Source organism: Malus domestica, chromosome 11, assembly GCF_042453785.1.
Source record: "Malus domestica chromosome 11, GDT2T_hap1".
In the NCBI taxonomy this organism is placed as follows: Eukaryota; Viridiplantae; Streptophyta; class Magnoliopsida; order Rosales; family Rosaceae; genus Malus; species Malus domestica.
The window spans coordinates 16,081,830-16,102,243 of NC_091671.1; the positions used below are offsets into that span (position 1 = coordinate 16,081,830).

The 20,414-nt window shown below is 40.1% G+C and overlaps 2 protein-coding genes and 1 non-coding gene across 3 annotated transcripts; 1 reads left to right on the forward strand and 2 right to left on the reverse strand.

Annotated features, from left to right (window-relative positions):
* Positions 1-15,749: 15,749 nt before the first annotated feature.
* Positions 15,750-16,316, reverse strand: LOC139189449 (uncharacterized). The gene has a single exon (XM_070808404.1). It carries the CDS (start codon positions 16,314-16,316, stop codon positions 15,750-15,752), a length of 567 nt encoding a protein of 188 aa, XP_070664505.1.
* A 2,289-nt stretch (positions 16,317-18,605) lies between these two features.
* On the reverse strand, positions 18,606-20,293 carry LOC139189450 (uncharacterized). The gene is made up of 2 exons (XM_070808405.1): positions 20,281-20,293; positions 18,606-20,008 (listed from the first exon to the last, which is right to left on the reverse strand). The coding sequence occupies exons 1-2, from the start codon at positions 20,291-20,293 to the stop codon at positions 18,606-18,608; spliced, it is 1,416 nt and encodes a 471-aa protein (XP_070664506.1).
* On the forward strand, positions 20,083-20,189 carry LOC114819883 (small nucleolar RNA R71). Its single transcript, XR_003767181.1, has one exon. It is a non-coding gene; the product is annotated as a small nucleolar RNA R71 (small nucleolar RNA).
* Positions 20,294-20,414: the final 121 nt, after the last annotated feature.

The following is a 20,414-nucleotide window of genomic DNA, read 5'->3' on the forward strand; positions in this document are numbered from 1 at the left end:
CATTGTGACAATTCATTTTCCGTCAAATCCATTTGTTGGTTGAATTGAAATTCTAGCCAATAACATTGGCATTATTACTCATAATTTCAAAAGAATTGGGATGCTGGCAGTTTTGTAACCTTTCTACTCTTTATTTGATTATTAACGTGACCATTATTTATTTTTAACTCTCCAACATTATATACATAGTAAATGACCAAATTCCTTCGTTGAGAGCTCTGATTCGAAGACTCGAAGAAGACTCTCGCTTTCAACTTCCTTCGTTCGTAAATCCATGACTACGATAGCAAGAAATTCAGAAACTACAATCAATGGGACCCCCTACGTTGAAAGACTTGGACCAAACGATGGAGATTGCGTTGTGGCTCCACGCTGCCACTTCTTGAGGTGTACCACAATAAGAACTGCACCTTTGCCACCACGAGGTACCGTGGCCATACTAGCAACGGTTGCCGCCTTTGTAGTGGCTCATGGGGCAACCTTCATTCATCACGAGGAAACCTTAGAGCAAGAGGCCCACGATGCCGGCAGCCAGCAACCGTAGGCATAGGTAGTTGCTCACCCTCAACAGCAACCCTTGACGCTTACCTCTTTCATTTAGATGCAAGCTACAGCCTAGCACGAGCCCAACGCATTTACAACTCAAGGCCAAACAGGACAAACAGAGGTGGCCTATCGCCTATGCGCAGAACAAATCCAGATCTCGAGTCCGACGTTTGAACCAAGGGTATTTTCACCCCACTTGTTGCAGATTTGACCCATCCTGACTTAAGCTTTGTACCTAAAGTCCGTTACACTTCCACAACTTAAGCAAACGTATACCGTCTCAGCTTTTCCACTCTAAATGGCGAACAACACCTATCTCGACAGGTCGCTGAACTAACAAGCACCCTGGCGCAGCAGACAACCTTGGTGAATCAACTCTTGTAGCACACCGAGATGCAGCGTGCCCCAAACGAGGTGTCCTGAAGTAGGAAAAGGGCAAGCGATGACATTTCTCTCCAGCAGCATCCCAGAAAGCAGCCTTTCGACTAACCACGAACCGAGCGGTCTAGCAGTGTACATTTTCGCCTAGACCCCTAAGACAGCGTATACTCTCGTCTTAGCACACGGAGGAGCGTACACTCTTGGTTAGGCCTTCGGACGAGTATACATTCACAGTTGGGGCCACACTTCGATAGTTGACATGGACAAACTTTCAGGCGAAGTGTTTATTTGCGACTAGGCCTGCAAGGAGCATCATCCACCTTACATTCGAGTAGGTAGCACGACAGACAGGGAGATGCAGTTGCACAATCTGTCTTAAGTTCATTCGGCAGCCTACGAGTAATCCCCTCACATGCTAGGAATGTATCACATGCACTACATTTAGGGCATAGACGATCCATGCATAGGGAAAAACAGCCGAAACCAGCAGGTCATGATTGGGGGCAGTCGAAAACTTCGTTTCCTAGACAGAGGTAGATTCAGGAAGAAGTAGAGAGACTCATGACTGAGCGATTGCATGGATTCCACCACATCAAGACCATAAATGAGGCCATTGGTAGAGACGTGGCATAAATGGGTAGATCAGATCACCTTTAACAGACAAGATCGACCAGACGAAGCCCCTGCGTAAGTTTAATACGCCGTATTTCACTTTATTCAAGGGAGATGTAGACCGAAAAGGCGCTTGAAGCACTATCGCAGTATGATGATCCTCTACAGAGCCAACGATGTTGTAATGTGCAAGATATTCGCCTTTACTTTGTAGGCGAGGCACATGATTAGTTTTATACCTTGCCTCCACAGTCTATCAGAAGTTTCGACAAGCTTTCCATAGTTTTCACTATGGAATTCTCATCTTACCGCTCGATTAAGAAGAAGTCTGATCATCTCTTAAACATAAAAAAAAATCCAAAGGAGTCGCTCCGCGACTATATGAAGAGGTTTAGGCTAAAGAAGGCGAAAATAGTTGGTTGCCACGACTCAATCGCCAGCATTCTAAAAAGAACTCCCAGCAGATCATTCACTTATCGGAGAATTGGTTATGAAGGGAGACCTGACTCTAGCAAACTCATTTACTCTAGTAGAGAAACATGCACTTTGGGACAAGGCCCGATAAGCAAACAAGGCACCTGAGCAGTCTCAGAAGGAGTCCGAGATGACTTAGAAGAAAGTGGACAAGAAAAAGTCCAACAACCGAGGCAAGCATAGGGCCAAGCGTAAAGATCGATCCCAGGCAAAAGGAGGTTAGGCCACCAAGAACTATACCAAATTCTCGATCCCGATCAACTAGATTTTCCACAACCTCAAGAGTGTGCCTTGGTTCAAGCTAATCTAAATAAGGCACCTCCAAGCTAGATCACACCAAGTATTGTGCGTTCCATCAAGGTCTTGGTCACACGACCGACAACTGCTATACCTGAAGGGATTACCTAGAGAAGCTGGTGAATGAGGGTAAATGTGACATATACCTAGATAAGCCAATTGCGCAGCCTAAGAGGAACGCAGACAAAGACAAGAAGTCGGTTGCCAAGACTATCAAAATCAACGACATCTTTGTCGAGTTCGAATACTTAGGGGGCCACAAACAACTCCAAGGAAAGGAAGATCTAGCGGGCTATAGCAATCTTCCAAGTTCAGGCAGTTGATGTCAAACCTGGTCATATCATTGATTTTACCAAGCTTGATGCTGAGGGAGTTGATTTCCCACACGATGATACTCTAGTAGTGTCCGTTACTGGTACACGCTATAGTCGACAGAATGATGGTGGACAACGGTAACACAGTAAATCTACTTTAGATATCTGTCATTCAGAAAATGTGCCTGGAAAGCACAATAATACGCCGAGCAGATGTACTCACCGGATTCAACAAATACACCTCAACTGCTATTGGCAACATAACACTCGATGTGAAAACACCACCAATAGTCTAAAAGTAGACGTTCATTATAGTCAGCGACCCGTCTCTCTATAACGGGATTCTAGGAATGCATTGGCTAGTGAAACTGGGCACCGTAACCTTCATTGAGTACCAAAAAATTCAATTCCGCATCTCAAGATGAGGAGTCGGATAGATTAAGTCTCACCAGGCCACATCCCAAAGATGCACGATGCAAATACTGAAAGAGTAAAAGAATAAGTCATTCACCCTCATATGAGCTACCGAGGTTGAGAATGACAAGCTTGCTACCAAATAGCAACTATAACAGGCAGATTAAGATAATGACGTTTAAGATGACACACCGACAGAGGAAAAAGGATGGAAGCCGGAAGAGGACATCGAATACATCATTTTTTATCCTGAGCAACCGGAGAAGACGGCTAGAATCGGCTCACGACTAAGCCTAAAGAAAAAAGAAGAACTCACGACCTTTCTTTGGGAAAACCGTGACGTCTTTGCATGGTCACCCTTCGACATACCTTACACTGATTCCAAGATAGCCTGTCACCAGCTACATGTCGACCCCGCTGCCAAACCGGTGATCCAGAAAAGAAGACATTTTGTTCCAAGATGAGTAACAATCATTGAGGCAGAGATAGACAAGTACATGAAGCCGGATTCATGAAGGAGGCGATGCATTCAACATGGCTAGCCAACGTTGTGCTGGTTACAAAGAAAGAAATGGGCAAGTGAAAAGTATGTGTAAACTACACCGACCTTAACAAGGCTTGCCCGAAAGATCTGTTCCTTGTCATATGAATTGATTTACTGGTGGACTCACCTATAGGGAACTAACTGCTCAACTTCTTAGATGCATATTCTGGCTACAATCAGATCACCATATTTGAGCCCGACAAAGAGAAAACTGCGTTCGTGATAGAACAAGGCACCTATTGCTGCAAAGTTATGCCTTTTGGCCTCAAGAATGTAGAAGCTACCTATCAAAGGTTAGTAAATATGATGTTCAATAAGCAAATTGGGGTTACCATGGAGGTCTACGTCGACGACATCATGGTAAAAGGAAAGCAGTGGTCATACTAACTTAGAAACTTGGCAGATACATTCAGTATCTTTAGGGTGCACAAGATGAAGCTCAAACCTACCAAATACACATTTGTAGTCTCATCAGGCCAATTCTTAGGGTACCTCGTAACCCAGCGAAGAGTCGAGGCACATCCCAAGTAGATCAAAGCAATCTTAGAGATGAAATCCCCAACCACTTTAAAGGAGATCCAAATTCTAACCGGACGAGCAACTATGCTCAACCGTTTTCTCTCATGCTTAACCGATCAACGCAAGCCCTTTTTCAGGACTATTAAAAAATTGTAGAGAGACAAATGGGATGACAAGTGCAAGAAAGCATTTCAAAACTTGAAGAGATACTTGACATCACCTCCGATACTATCCAAGTCGAAAGTAGTCGAGGAATTATACATCTATTTGGTAGTCTCAGACGTAGCAATAAGCTCTGCCCTCATACGAGAAGAATTGGAGACCCAATTACCAGTATTATACACTTCTAAAGTTTTCCTCAATGAGGAAACAAGATACCCGAGGATTGAAAAGTTAATTTTGGCGTTAAATGTTGCAGCTTAGAAGCTCAGACCATACTTTCAGGCCCATACGGTCATCATTATGACTTAATATCCTCTACGATCTAGCGTACATGGTCCAGACGCTTCTCAACTAGTGATGAAGTAGGCGTTGGAACTCGGCCAATACGGTTTGGTTTTCCGACCCTACACCATGATAAAAGCTCAGGCCTTAGAAGACTTCATAGCAGAGTTTCACTTTCGGCCTAAAAGATATAGCACCATAGCCTAGAGGTACATTCGAAGCAGCCGAGCATGCCCTGACCACACCAACCCTTGTTGACAAGAACTTTTAGTGTCTGCACGTCGACGATTCATCCAACTATAAGGGTTCCGAAACAGGCTTAGTTCTCGTCACTATAGGCTTCAAGGCATCAAACAACAAAGTAGAGTACGAGGCCTTATTGGCAGGCCTCTAAATGGCACAAAATCTGGTAGTCAATAAGCTCGCAATCCATTCTGATTCTCAGCTCATCACTAGCCAGACTATCAAGAAGTATGCAGCAAAGCATCAAAAGAGGGCACTATATGTCGAGAAGGTACGACAGTTGCTTGAGGCATTTCAAACTTATACCCTCACACAAGTGCCACAGGCAGACAATGCTCATACAAATGCCCTGGAAGCCATAGGCTCCACTTTGGACTACTAGTTTAGACGCTTTATCTCGATCGAGTATTTGGGAAAGTCGAGCATAGAAGAGGAACCAACAGCTGAGGTGTTACAAGTCAACATAAACCTAAGTTGGCAAGACCCCATCATTGACTATCTAGTCAATAGGATACTTCATCCATAAAGATTGGAAGCTAGGAAGCTCCAAATAAAGGTAGCACGCTATTACATATGGGGCGGCATTCTCGTCAGAAGATCATTTTCAGGTCCACATCTTCATTGCCTAATGCCTCCTGATGACTTGAAAGTTATGAGCTCGATCCATGAATGAGTTTATGGAAACCACTTATGAGGTTGATCCTTAGCACATAAGGTCTTTAATGCTGGCTATTATTGACCCACCATGCATCAAAACGCTAAGGAATTTGTTCAAAAGTGCGATAGTTGCCAACGCTTCAAGCCTGTACCCGTAATGCTAGCCAACAAACTCCACCCACAGACAAGCCCATGGCTATTCATGCAATGGGCAATCGACCTGGTCATCCACCCGTTACTAGGGGCGGGGGCATGATGATCGTGGTTACTGACTATTTCACCAAATGGGTAGAAGCCGAGCCTATGACCACCACTACTCAATCAATTATAGAGCACTTCATATGGAGAAACATCATCTGCCAATTAGGTATCCCTTAATCTATCGTGACGAATAACAGCCCGCAATTCGTGGGCAAAGACTTGGCAAAATTCTTCCAGAAACATGGCATCAAGTAGCATATATCTACGTCTATATATCCCTAAGGCAACAGGCAGACGGAGGCATCTAACAAGATAATCCTGGACTACCTTAAGAAATCCCTCATAGACAAGCAAGGAAAGTGGCCAGACGAAATTCCTGGTGTCCTATGGGCGTATCACACAACCAAACGACCAGTAACCAACTAAACTTCTTTCTTTTTGGCATTTGGTTAAAAAACAATCATCCTTCCCAATGTCATTATGCCGAGCATCATCATTATACTACCAACTTTAGAGTAGAACAGTAAAGAAATGGCCATAAATCTAGATTTGGCAGAAAAGGAACGCGAGAAAGTCATCACTCGCATTGCAGCCTTCCAGCAGCATCTCCTTTCCAGCTACAATAAAAGGGCAAAGATCTGGCAGTGTCAACCTGGAGATCTAGTCCTAAGAAAAGCATTTGTCACTACCTGAAGAGAAGGCTTCAAAAAATGAATCCAATCTGGGAAGGTCCGTACAAAGTCAGCAGAGCAGGCTATAAGGATGGCTACACCATTACCACCATGAACGACAAAGAGATCGATAAACAGTGGAATGCTTACAATCTACGAAAGTACTACGCATAATCTCCCACTTCTCCCTGAGCGTTGCTTAGACAAAATAAAGCTCGAAGACTTAAGTAGCTCGATAAGCATTACCTCACAAACCGATGATGACCCAATTGTTACACAGTTTCTACCTTTTAACTAAGTTTAATAGCCTTCCTCTCATTTTTCAATGAACATTTCCGAAGTTATTCATCATTTGGCTCGATTGCGTATGTACAACAATTGTCTACTCCTGCTCTCATTAAATATTGCGCCCAATCAGGGACCCACTGTAGGCATTGCACCCCCTGGAGACCAACCTTGCTCTCCTCCTGGAAGAAGGTAAACTACGCACTCCGAATATCCAGACGTGGATGGGTCACGCTGCGCTGGTGTAACTAGAGCACGATGGCCTGCATCGACATCCCTAGAAGTAGCCACAATGGTCATTTTCAAGGCTTAGCTAGATTAAAGGATTTTAGGACATTAGCTTGATCCGCGAGGACTCGGGCCTCAAAGACGGAGAAGGCACGTTGTGCAGCTTACCCTTTGGACGGCTGCCCACGAAGATAGACCGCAGTTGAGCATCCAGGATGTGACCAGCTACTGGCAACCCTGATTGAGCATTCTGTATATGACCAACTAGCGATCCTTGTGTTATGATGTATATTTAAACTAACCTAAATAATATATTAATTTAAACCAAATTAAACTCACAAGCACATGAATCAATTGTGGTAATATATGCAAATACAAGGTCGATCCCATAGTGACTGCTTAAATACCAATTTAACCAATTAATCATGCTAGACTTAATTAAACAAACTAAGGATAGATTGAATTGAATAATTGAGTAATTGAGTAAGACTAAAATTAACAAGAAAAAACAATTAATTAAAATAAACACACAACACAAGAAATCCTAAGGTTATGAATCCACCAACAATAGTCCTATTTACTTTTCCTAGAGCCAACTACTATCCAATTACCGTGCCAATGTTAAAGGTTGTTCTTTCTAATGTATGAATTAATCTATGGTCAAGCATCAACTCTTGTATCACTACATGATAATTATATCCTATTGGTTAGGCATACAATTAAACACATAAAAATCCATTAAGTGTAGAAGAATCATGTCAACCAAGCAGGACTAGCTTGATATTGGTCATCCTCACTAGTTTGTCTACTCTTCTTAATCTGAGTTCCAATAAACCTAATTGATTGGTCATCCTCATAGATTTATCTAAATATCTAGATGCAAAATTCCTAAAGGTGATCAGTCATTAGAAATCTGAATCTAGAATAAAATACCCACAAAGATTAAGAATATAACATGGCATATAATCAGATAATAATTAACAAAGTACTTCGCAAATATTCATGTCATTGCTTCATCATAAACCTTAGAAAAAACTTAGTTACACATAGAAATAAAAATAAAAGAAAGATAGAACCCGAAATCCATGGGATTTATCTAATCCCGCAGCAACGTGCAGGCAATATTTCTAGTTGTGATCTAAAATTGATGCATTCCGTAGACAATGACATGAGACAAAGATAGGCCTGGCATGCAACCTATCATCTTTAATTTGACATTTTTTTTCACATATACACACATATATATTCTTTGAATTGTTATGATATTTGTATCATAATTAAACTTATGGTTGTGTGGTTTTGGTGTAGTGAGATATGAGGAGGGATGAAGGAGCTACATAAACTATAGCGAGCTGCATGAAGTAGTGAGATACATGAAGGAGCTATATGAAGGAGTGATGAAAGAGCCACATACATTGTATGTACAAAAGGGAAGATACTTTTATTTGCACGTCTTCAAAAGAATTCAAATTTGTATTTTCAGAGTTTGAGGACTTGTGTTAATAAGTTCAAACACATATCTTAGGTTTGTAATGAATGTATTGGCTTTACCACATTGATCTTATATACGTTTGTTTTTATTAATGATAATACAAAATATTCTTTAAACAACGGTAAGCGAAAATTTTGCCAAAAACCATATATTTCTTGCCTCAATTTCCATTGGTTTATTAATTATTGTTTATAATTTAATTACAATATTTATAAAAAAATTAAATAAAAAATATTTTGTCCAAAAAAAGAAAAAAGAAAAAAGGGTTTGCACGACGAAGAAGTAATTTGCGTCGTGCAAAGACCTTTTGCGCGATGCAGGTACTGTCGTCTCGCAAAGACCTTTTGCGCGATGTAGGTGCTATCGTCATGCAAACATAGGTTCTGTCATCGAGCAAAGACCTTTTGTACAAGGCAAGTTCTTCCGTCGCGCAAGGTCCTTTTGCGCGACGTAGGTTGTCTCTTCATCGCACAAACCCTGCTTTCACTGCCTTTGTGTGACGATTGGCACACGACGAAGATTTTGTTGGGCAAATTTTCTGGCAATGTTTTTTTACTTTGCAGGACGAAGGTACCTGCATCGCACAAACTATTTTTTGTACTAGTGCACGGGTGTGGCTTTTTGTATAAACTCTGAAAATTGAGAACTATAAAGCCAAGGTTTAGTTGGAAATTGTTGATAAGCCATCTCTTTCCTCCTACAGGAAACAATGAAACGGGATTAAAAAGTAACAATAGAAAAGGAAAATAATAAACATAAATTAAATAGAAAAGTAAGGGAAAGAACTTAATTCCACCACAAAGAGAATCCTATAATGGGTTTGAAAACTAACAAACTCCCGCAACTTTTTTCTTTTTGTTTTTTTTTTCAAAATAGAATAAACTATGAAAACTAATCTAGAAAAATTAAGAAAAGCGCAATTAACAAGCCAAATTGGAATTAAGGGGCAATCCCGGGCAATGGCGCCAAAAACTTGATGTGTATTTAAACTAACCTAAATAATAGATTAATTTAAACCAAATTAAACACACAAGCGCACGAATCAATTGTAATAATATATGCAAATATAAGGTCGATCCCACATAGATTGCTTTAATGCCAATTTAACCGATTAATCACACTAGACTTAATTAAACAAACAAAGGATAGATTGAATTGAATAATTGAGTAATTGATTAAGACTAAAATTATCAAGAAAAAAAAACAATTAATTAAAATAAACACACACCAACAACAATCCTATTTACTTTTCCTATGGCCAACTACCATCCAATTACCATGCCAATGTTAAAGGTTGTATTTTCTAATGTATGAAAATATGATAAATAATGCACCTATTATGTTACAGAATAGTATTCTCTCTACCTAGTAGAGGAACATCCCTTTTGAGCATTCACGATGTGACCAGCTAGCATTCGCAACTAAGCATCCCCGGTGCAATACATAGGTGATCTCCACGAGGGTACAGAATTTTAGCTTTGCCTACATGCGTGGGGTGCACGCGATTGAGCATCCTTGATGTGACTATCTAGCGTAAGAAGCTGAACATTTTGTATGTAACCAACAATCTCTGTGTATCCTTGGAAAACCTAAAGGCGCAGCTCATTTAATGAGCAACCTACGGTTTCGGGAAGATCCTTGGGAACCTAAAGTCCCTGCCAATTCAATGAGCAACCTACGGTTTCTGGAAGACTGTTTACGATACACCCTTTGAGCAGTTAGCCGCATAACCTACAACCGTACAATCTGGTGAAAGGTTAACAGGTTAATGCGAACATGCACTGCTTATCACATAACAACCCTTTAGGTTTACACTGACTCTCTGGTTAACAACTTTGCAGAGGTTCTAAGCCTAGATTGGCAATCATATAGGTCATGCAAGCCTATCTGCTTATTGAAAAGTAGCGCGCTTCACTAATGACCTTGTGATTTAAGATCTAGTGGAACACCGATACAAAATATGCAACTACAGAGGTCATTCGGCCCAGCAAGTTAGAAGTTTTGAAAGATGCCTCAAGCAAGCAAAGATTGACACCCGACAACTCGAAGTTGGGGCCTAAAACAATAAAGATGGGCTTGACTGCTTTGTTCAAAGCAGCTTGCTCAATTGTTCATTCTACGACAAATCCTTGAAGCAAGGCAAAAAGACAAGGATGAAGCAAGGTGAAGAAAAACAGTTTATTCATTTCTAGCAAATTGGTAAACCGACACGAAGGCCAATAGAGTTCAAGCACAGGAAAAAACAAAGTAGGAAATGAAAAGAAAGTAAATCCTAAAATGTATCTAAAAAGACTACTCTTCAGCAGCTGCATTGCTGCCAACAGCATCAACCTCCCACACTTCACCTACAGTTGCCCCATCTTGGGTAGCACTATCATTAGCCGCCTCTACTGGGCAGCACCACCTTCGGCCGCACCTATCTAGGTAGCCTAATCCTCAACTGCTCCACCAATAACGCTCTTGAAGGAAAACTTAAGGAGATCCTCGGAAGAAATAGCAAAAAGCCAGAGGACTTTATCGGAGTGGCGTAGTCGGATGGCATGCCAAAGAAATGATCTATGTAGCCAAACTTGTAGAAGTCAACTTGACATTGGGTAATGATAAGCTCAGGACTAGACTTTTTGCTCCTTAGCTGCTTATGTTCTTCAATCAGATCAATACGAGCATTCTGCAAGTCATCTAGTTCCTTCTTCAGGTTCTCACTCGCAGACAATACTCCTTGCAGCTCTACTTTCTTGGACTCAAGTCTAATGACGACCTTTTTAAGTCAAACAACGCCATTATGCATAGCGAACAACTCTACATCCTTAACATAGCGGGAAGACTGAAATTCTGAAATGGCACACTCAAGGTCCTACACTAGCAATGCTTGGACTTGAATCTTCTTATCTACAACGCCATATTTCCCCTAGATATCATCAAGCTAAGCCTTCAAATTATTAATCTTTTGGTGAGCAGTCTCAAGTTGCTGAGCAGTGAGGGTAGACATATCAGATCCCTTAAAAAAGGCAAATTCGGACAACAACTCTTTAATTTTATCAGTAGTCGAGCAAGCCTTTACTACCATGGTTGTTGCTATCTCCCTAGCAACCTTGGCGTCATCCTGCTCCACATGAGTGTACTCGACTACCAAGATCACAGATTTTTACAGCATATCAAGCAGAGAACCCCTTCGTGATTGAGCCTCATGCCTTGCAAAGAAACTAGAGTCACCAACTTTGATCACGCCATCAACAAACTTGGCACATGCTTTCGTGTCCTCAAGTAGATCAGGCTTCAACAATGCATGGATCTCAAAAAACTTCCCTAAGGTTGGTTTGGCAGGCTGATCATGATTGCTTATGCAGGTAGACGCTTCATTCTCAACAGGAGAAGCCGACCTTAGCATCACCTTGATAGTGGAATCGCGATCCTCCCTCTTCACCGCTACACGCACTTTTGAAGTTAAATCAGACTTGGGCACAGAAAGCTGCTTTGAAATATACCCAGGCACATAAGTCATAGCAGAACTATTTCACTGTGCAATCCTGTCCGCAATAGTTCTAGCAATCATTGGAGTAACAGGTTTCATAGGCTCAGATCCAACAGCCTCTTTCTTCCCCTTTGAAAAAGTCAAGTCAATAACGAGCCTCCCAGTAGTAGACGAACCCTCACAAGTAGTAGAAGAAGTCTTCGACTTTTTCTCCACCAAAGGCTTTCAAATAGGCGATGAAGATCTTTTTCTCCCCCCTTCGCTTGTAGTGGGCTCCATAATGACGATCGAACAAGTAAACACCTCACCCTTGATCCTCCTAATCTCTTCTAATAGGGACAGCTCACATGTCTCCTGATGTAAATTTAAACTAACCTAAATAATAGATTAATTTAAACCAAATTAAACTCGCAAGCGCACGAATCAATTGTAGAAATAAACGCAAATACGAGGTCGATCCCACAGAAATTGCTTTTAATACCAATTCAACCAGTTGATTACGTGAAACTTAACTTAACTAAGGAACGAATGATTGCTTAATTGATTATGAAAAATAATTGAAACTTTAACTTCAAATTAGACTAAGAATATGAAATAACGACAACACACAACAAAAGAAAGTTGAAAAGAAATTAATGTGATGAAAGCCTAAGGTTATGAATCCACCAAATACAATCGTATTCCCTTTCCTTCAAGCCAATTACTATCCAATTACCATGCCAATATTTAAGGTTGTTCTTTCTAAGATATGAATTGATCCTTGGTCAGGCATCAACTCGTGTGCTTATATATGAAAACTATATCCTATTGGTTAGGCATACAGTTAAACACATACAAACCCTTTAAACACAGAAGAATTATGTCAACCAAGCAGGACTAGTTTGATATTGGTTATCCTCACTAGTTTGTCTACTCTTCCTAATCTTAGTTCCAATAAACCTAATTGATATTGGTCATCCTCTCAGATTTATCTAATTATCTAGAAACAAGTTCACAATGATGGCCAATCACAAGAACATGTAAATCTAGAATAAATTAAGCACAAAGATTAAGAACTAAACATGGCATGTAATCAAATAATAATCAACAAAATAATTCGGAAATAATCATGTCATGGCTTCATCATAAACCTTAGAAGAAGAGTTTAGTTACACATAGTCATAATAAAAATCACAAAAGAAATCATGGAAAAAAAATAAAAATTCCAGAAAAGAATGGTAAGAACACACTTAAAGCCTGTCTTCACTTTGGACGAATCTTCCTTATGTATTTCGTTTCCTGCTCCCCCTCTAGATAGCCTTTGGTACTCTATTTATTCTAATACTATCCTAAAAAATCTGATAGAAACTATCCTCAAGGAAAACAAACTCCTAAGTAATTAATGAAACAAATTAGGAAAGAGTTCCTCTTGACTTGGGAAACACGGCATCTGACTTGCACGCCAGATTTGGGGTTGATTTATCTTTTGAAACATTCTGTAAAAATATGGGAAACGTAGCTTTATCTCTTATCTTTCCAGGCATATATCACATGTCACTAGGAAAATTCGAGAAAGCCTCCAAATCTTCATTCTCCCATAGCTGTGCAATTCTGACGGGAAAGTTACTTCTGCGGGATTGATTTGTAAAACTGGAACGTTTGGCTCCATGAAAAATTACGAAATTTGGACACAATGATCTTCCACCTCTTAGCCTCCTTCTCCAATTGTCCTTGCATCAAAACTCCTCCGAAAAGTCGAATTATCATCAAAAATGTCCTGCATGCGCAGATTGACAAAAACAGAGAAAAGGAAAGTAATAAGGCTCTTTTAAGACCAATTCTTTAACAAAACTTAGGGAGAATTAACCTGAAAATGTGATAAATAATGCACCTATCAAATACCCCCAAACTAAACTTTTGCTAGTCCTCAAGCAAAACAAAATAAAAGACAAGGAAAACAATAGACCTTCCAAAAATTAGCCTCAAAGCAATCTAGAGATGGTCACCAAACTTAAGAGAATTAAACATTGTTCAAAATCAAATTAACCAAACCTTACACAACATTCTCAAGTATGATGAGTGACATAACCAATATCAATACAACTTACTCAACCCGGATAGGTATATGCAAACCAAAGCTTCCACTTCAAATCCTCTATCATGAATATCACTCACAAAGGAATCACACATTAACGGGCAAAGTGTTTCACTCAAATCATGATATGCAAAATAAAACCCCATAAGCTTGCTCTTCATATCATCTCTCCACTAATGTAAATCAATGCAACACCAAAGATCAAAGGTCTTTATAATGGTTGTAACATTTGGCTAGGGTATGAGCTATCAAAGAATGGATAGGGAAAAACTAAAACTTAATAAATACCAAGTTCTCCTCATAATGTACTTGCGGTGGGTCCTCTTTTGAAACTTGAATTTCCTATTTTTGGCGTCCAGGACTCATGTCATAAGGATGGAACAATTTCAAACTCTTAATTCATAACTTCTTTTGATATCTTTTCTTTTTTTTTTTTTTTTTTTTCGGAAATATAACAATAACAAAATAATACTACACATGGTACCTCGAGAGATATTGAAGCAAGTTCTAGTGAATGATAATGCAATCATGAAACTCACAAGAAAGAATATGCAAGAGGCTCAAAATCTCACAAGGGTTCAAATAGTTTTCACTTAAAATCCACATATAAGTCTCTAAGTAGGAGATAATCATACTGACATTGGTTATTGGTATAAAATAAACTTGAGAATGATCACGTAAGAATTAGATTAACCATATCAAGCAGTTGAATTTTTACATAAAAAGAACAAATTCAAATAAGTCGGTGACCTAAAAGACAGCAACTTATTATCATTGACTTATGGAAGATCTAACAAAAGAAAACGACTCACGAAAAAGAAAATCTTTTTGAATTTTTGACACTTTTTATGATTTTTTTTTATTTTTTATTTTTTATTTTTTATTTTTTTATAAGACTTAAATAAAAGACAAAACATAGCACAAATAACCAAAGGAAAATAACATATGCCAACAGAAGTTGCAACAGCACGGTGCAAATATGATAAACCACAGGCATTTCGACCTTTAGACAAAGATTTGATCATAACTTGTGACAGAAAAATCCGATTTTCATAATCTTTATATGGCTGGAAAGAAGACAAAAAATTGAAGAGGACCACGCGGGCAAAATCTTCAAATTCCTTTCCAATTAAAACAGTTTTAAGCAAACATAGACAGCATGACACAGAACACAGAAACAGAAATCAGGATCCTCCCCCAAACTTGAATCAAACATTGTCCGCAATGTGTAAAACAAATAAAACAAAACAGAGATCATAAGTAAAGGTAAGGATGAGAACTTCCTGGGATTGTTAATTGAAGCATGCACGAGCAATATTGAACATGAGATGTCATGCCGGTAACGTATTCCCCTCAAACTGGATCATTGTAGACCACGGTTCCTGAGAGCATGAAAGGAATTAAAACTGACTCCAACAAAAATAAACTAAAATGAAAAATAACAAAAAGAAAGGAAAAGTTTAGAAAGCTTGGGTTGCCTCCCAAGAAGCGCTTCTTTATAGTCATGAGCTAGACTACGTCGGATGTCTAAGGAGTGACAGATGACGGGGCTTCAAAATAGGCAACTTCTTTGATTTCGGGTAAAGTTGCATCCAAGTAATGCTTGAGACGGTGCCCGTTAACCTTGAACAACTCTCCAGTTTGCAGATTCTTGATTTCGATGGCGCCATGAGGCATAACTTGAGTTACTTCGAATGGACCAATCCACTTAGAACGCAGTTTGCCTGGAAAAAGACGAAGTCTGGAGTTGTAGAGCAATACTTTCTGACCAGGTACAAACTCCTTTCGAATGATGGCTTTGTCATGAAACTTTTTGGTGCGTTCCTTGTAGATTTTGGCATTTTGATAGGCCTCGTTCCGCCATTCTTCAAGTTCATTTAACTAAAGCTTTCGCTTCTCTCCTGCAGCTTGGTACTCAAAGTTCAACCTCTTGATAGCCCAATAAGCTCTATGCTCCAATTCGACATGAAGATGACAAGCCTTGCCATACACTAAACGGAAAGGAGACATTCCAATAGGCGTTTTATACGCTATCCTATACGCCCACAATGCATCACTAAGCTTGAGAGACCAATCTTTGCGCGATGCATTTACCGTTGTTTCTAAAATCTTCTTGATCTCTCGATTTGAAATTTCAACTTGCCCACTCGTTTGTGGATGATACGGAGTAGCAACACGATGATTAATGTTGTATTTCACCATGAGAGCAGCAAAGGCTTTGTTGATAAAGTGTGGACCGCCATCACTAATAATTACTTGAGGTGTGCCAAACCTGGGAAAAATGGTACCCTGCAGAAAACGCAGCACAACTTTGTGATCATTAGTTGGTGTAGCAATGGCTTCTACCCATTTGGATACGTAGTCTACAGCGATAAGGATGTATTGGTTGTTGAACGAAGAGGGAAACGGACCCAGAAAATCGATTCCCCATACATCAAAAAGCTCCATAACCAATAAACTCTGTTACGGCATCTCATTTCTCTTTGATATGTTGCCTAACCGTTGACACCGATCACAAGTAGAACAAAACAAATATGCATCCTTGAAGAGTGTAGGCCAGAAAAATCCACTTTGTAGAACTTTGGCAGCTGTCTTACTCGGCCCAAAGTGTCCTCCACAGGCGTAACTATGGCAAAATTTCAAAATGCTTTCTTGTTCAGTAGCGGGCACACATCGTCTGATCACTTGATCTGAGCAGTACTTGTAGAGATATGGATCGTCCCAGAAATAAAGCTTCACTGTAGAGAGAAACTTCTTTCTGTGTTGAGTGCTCACATCAGGTGGTAAGACTCCACGAACAAGGTAATTGGCGATGTCGGCATACCAAGGGACCACGTCATGAATGGCAAAAAGTTGTTCATCAGGAAAACTTTCATTTAAGGGCAGCACGTCTTCTTCTTCATCTTGGACATGTGGAAGGCGAGATAAGTGATCTGCTACTACATTCTCAGCTCCCTTCTTGTCTCGAATGTCCAAATCAAATTCTTGCAAGAGCAACACCCACCGGATAAGGCGAGGTTTTGCATCTTTTTTTGCCAATAGGTACTTGAGTGCTCCATGATCAGTGTATACAATCACTTTTGAGCCAATGAGATACGATCGAAACTTCTCCAAAGCGAAGATTACAGCGAGCATCTCTTTCTCTGTGGTGGTGTAGTTCAACTGCGCATCATTCAAAGTTCGACTTGCATAGTAGATGACATGAGGAAGCTTCTCTTTTCTTTGTCCTAAAACAGCACCCACTGCATAATCACTAGCATCACACATTAGTTCAAAAGGCAAGCTCCAATTTGGAGCTATGATAATAGGTGCAGAAGTGAGGAGTTGTTTCAAAGAATTAAAAGCATGTAAACAATCAGAATTAAAATCAAATGCAGTATCTTTGGCAAGAAGATTGCACAACGGACGACTAATCTTGGAGAAGTCTTTGATGAAGCGTCGATAAAATCCGGCATGTCCAAGGAAAGACCTCACTCCCTTCACAGATGTAGGGGGTGGCAATTTAGATATCAAATCGATCTTTGCCTTGTCAACTTCAATGCCCTTGCTCGATATTAAATGGCCTAACACAATTCCCTGTTTAACCATAAATTGGAATTTCTCCCAATTCAAAACAAGGTTAGTTTCTTTACATCTTTCCAACACCAATTTCAAATTTGCCAAACAATGATCAAAAGAAGAACCATAAACAGAGAAATCATCCATAAAGACTTCAATAATTCTTTCAACCATATCAGAAAAAATACTTATCATGCACCGTTGGAATGTGGCTGGGGCATTGCATAAACCGAATGGCATGCGTCTGTATGCAAAGGTTCCATAGGAGCATGTGAAAGTTGTCTTCTCTTGGTCCTCCGGAGCAATTGCAATTTGATTATAGCCTGAGTAACCATCAAGAAAACAATAATGTGGGTGACCTGCGAGCCGTTCAATCATTTGATCAATAAAAGGTGAAGGAAATTGATCTTTGCGAGTAGAAGAGTTTAATTTACGATAGTCAGTGCACACTCTCCACCCAGTTGTCTGCCTTGTTGGCACCAATTCATTGTCTTCATTCTTGACCACGATGATTCCGGTTTTCTTTGGAACGACTTGAATCGGACTAACCCACTTGCTATCCGAAATCGGGTAAATTACACCAACGTCTAAGAGTTTCAAAATTTCTTTACGCACGACCTCCTTCATGTTGGGATTTAATCTTCGCTGTGCTTCTATGCTGGGCTTGGAATTCTCCTCCAAAAAGATTCGGTGCATACACATGGTTGGGCTTATGCCCTTGATATCTGCAATAGTCCATCCCAGAACCGTTTTATACTCTTTTAACACTTGTAACAGCTGCTCCTCTTCATAATTACTTAGGTCAGCTGCAATGATCACTGGAAGCGTCTTGGATTCACCAAGAAAAACATACTTTAAGTGCTCAGGCAACAACTTAAGTTCCAGTGCAAGAGTTTGCTCAATGGAAGGCAATATATGAGGTAACGCTGGTCCTAGAGGTTCCCATGCTTACTGCCATCTTGGTGCATGAATAGGGGATGAATTCAGAGCTGCAATTACGTCCATGGCTGCTTCTCCTTCCATATTGAACTCTGGGTATTCAATACATGTCTTCAACAAATCTGCCGAAACATTCTCCAAGAAGTTGGCATTGACAATAGGAGCAATAAGCTCGATGTTGCTGCACTCCTCTACATCGGCTGGTAACTTAAGTGCTTCAAACATCTTGAATTCTATGGATTATCCTTGAACTCGCAGCTTGAGTGTGCCTGCTTTGACATCAATTAAAGCGCCAGCGGTTGCAAGGAAAGGACGACCAAGTAAGATAGGAATGTTTTGGTCTTCCTTTATATCAAGCACAAGGAAATCCGCTGGCAAGATGAATTGGTCTACTTTGATCAAAACGTCCTCAACAAGGCCTTTGGGATAAGTCACTGATCGATCAGCCAATTGCAAAGAGACGGATGTTCTTCGTAGCTCTCCAATACCTAGTTGTTCATAAATGGAAAATGGCATGAGATTAACACTCGAACCAAGGTCTAAGAAAGCTTTATTAAATTTAAAATCACCAATAACACATGGGATAGTAAAACTCCCTAGATCTTGTAATTTTGGAGGCATCTTTGTAATCAAAACCTCGCTGCAACAATTGGTAAGCTCAATCTGCTCATGATCTGTAAACTTCCTCTTGTTTGTGCAGAGACCTTTCAAAAACTTTGCGTATGATGGAATTTGTGCTATAGCATCAAGTAAAGGAATGTTGATTTGAACCTTTTTAAATTGCTCCAGTATATCTAACATATTCTTGTCCTTTCTTTGCCTCTGAAATCTCTGCGGGAAAGGCATAGGAGGATCATAATTCGTCAACCTTGGAGCAGGAATAGGAGTAGCGAGTGGTAAAGAAGGTACTGGAGCTGCTGCTTTGTCATTCACTTCTTGATCATTTGGTACTACGACTTCTTCCCTTCTATCATAAGGTTTACCACTCTTCAATGTTCTAATGGCATTAACTTGCTCTTTGCCTCTTGGATTAACTTCAGATTGACTTGGAAAGCGCCCTGGTTCTCTTTCACTCATTGCAGCAGCGATTTGACCGACTTGTGCTTCCAATTTGCTGATGGCTTGACTATTAACTTGCTGCCCTTGCTGGATAGCTTGCACAACTTGCGAATTAGCGTGAGCCATTTGAGCAAAAGCTTCTTCCCAAGACGGTTTCTTGGTTTCTATAGGTGCTGCTCCTTGTTGCCATGGCTTAGATCCTTGGTTAAAATTATTCTTCCAAGCTAAATTAGGATGCTCTCTCCACCCAGGATTATAAGTATTTGAGAAGGGGTCGTTTCGTTGACGATTAAACGCATTGACTTGATTAGCCACTTCAACTTCTTGACAAGTACCACTTTGTGGACAAAGATGAGTAGGATGAGTCTGAGTAGCACAAATCCCACACGGTTCTGCATTCCTGGATAACATAGTCACCACTGCATCTAATTTCCTTGATAGTGCAGCCACCTCATTAGATGAACTTACTTCATATGCCGAATTCCGAGTTAACTCTCTACTATCCCATTGAGATGAATTTGCAACAACATTCTCAATGATAGTAGTAGCTTGATCTGGTTCTTTACCCAGTATATTCCCATCCGCTGCAGCATCCAATCTATGTCGACATTCATCACTCAAATGTTGGTAGAAGTATAAAATTAGTTGCCATGGTAAAAACTGATGGTCTGGACAACTAATTATCAAAGCTTTAAATCTCTGCCATGCTTGAAAGAGTGGTTCTCCCTTGTTTCGCCTAAAGTGAAATATGTGATCCCTCAACCTCTGAGTTCTAGACTGAGTGTAAAACTTTTGAATGAACTTACTAGAAAGTTGAGTCCAAGAGGTAATTGATCTCGCTGGCAGAGTTTTGAACCAAGTTCTAGCATCACCCGTGAGAGAAAACAGGAAAAGCTTTAGGCGAATGAACTCATCGGAGACGCCTTTAATATTTTGTGTCCCACAAATATCCAGAAAGTTATCTACATGTTCACTAGCATCTTGATTCTC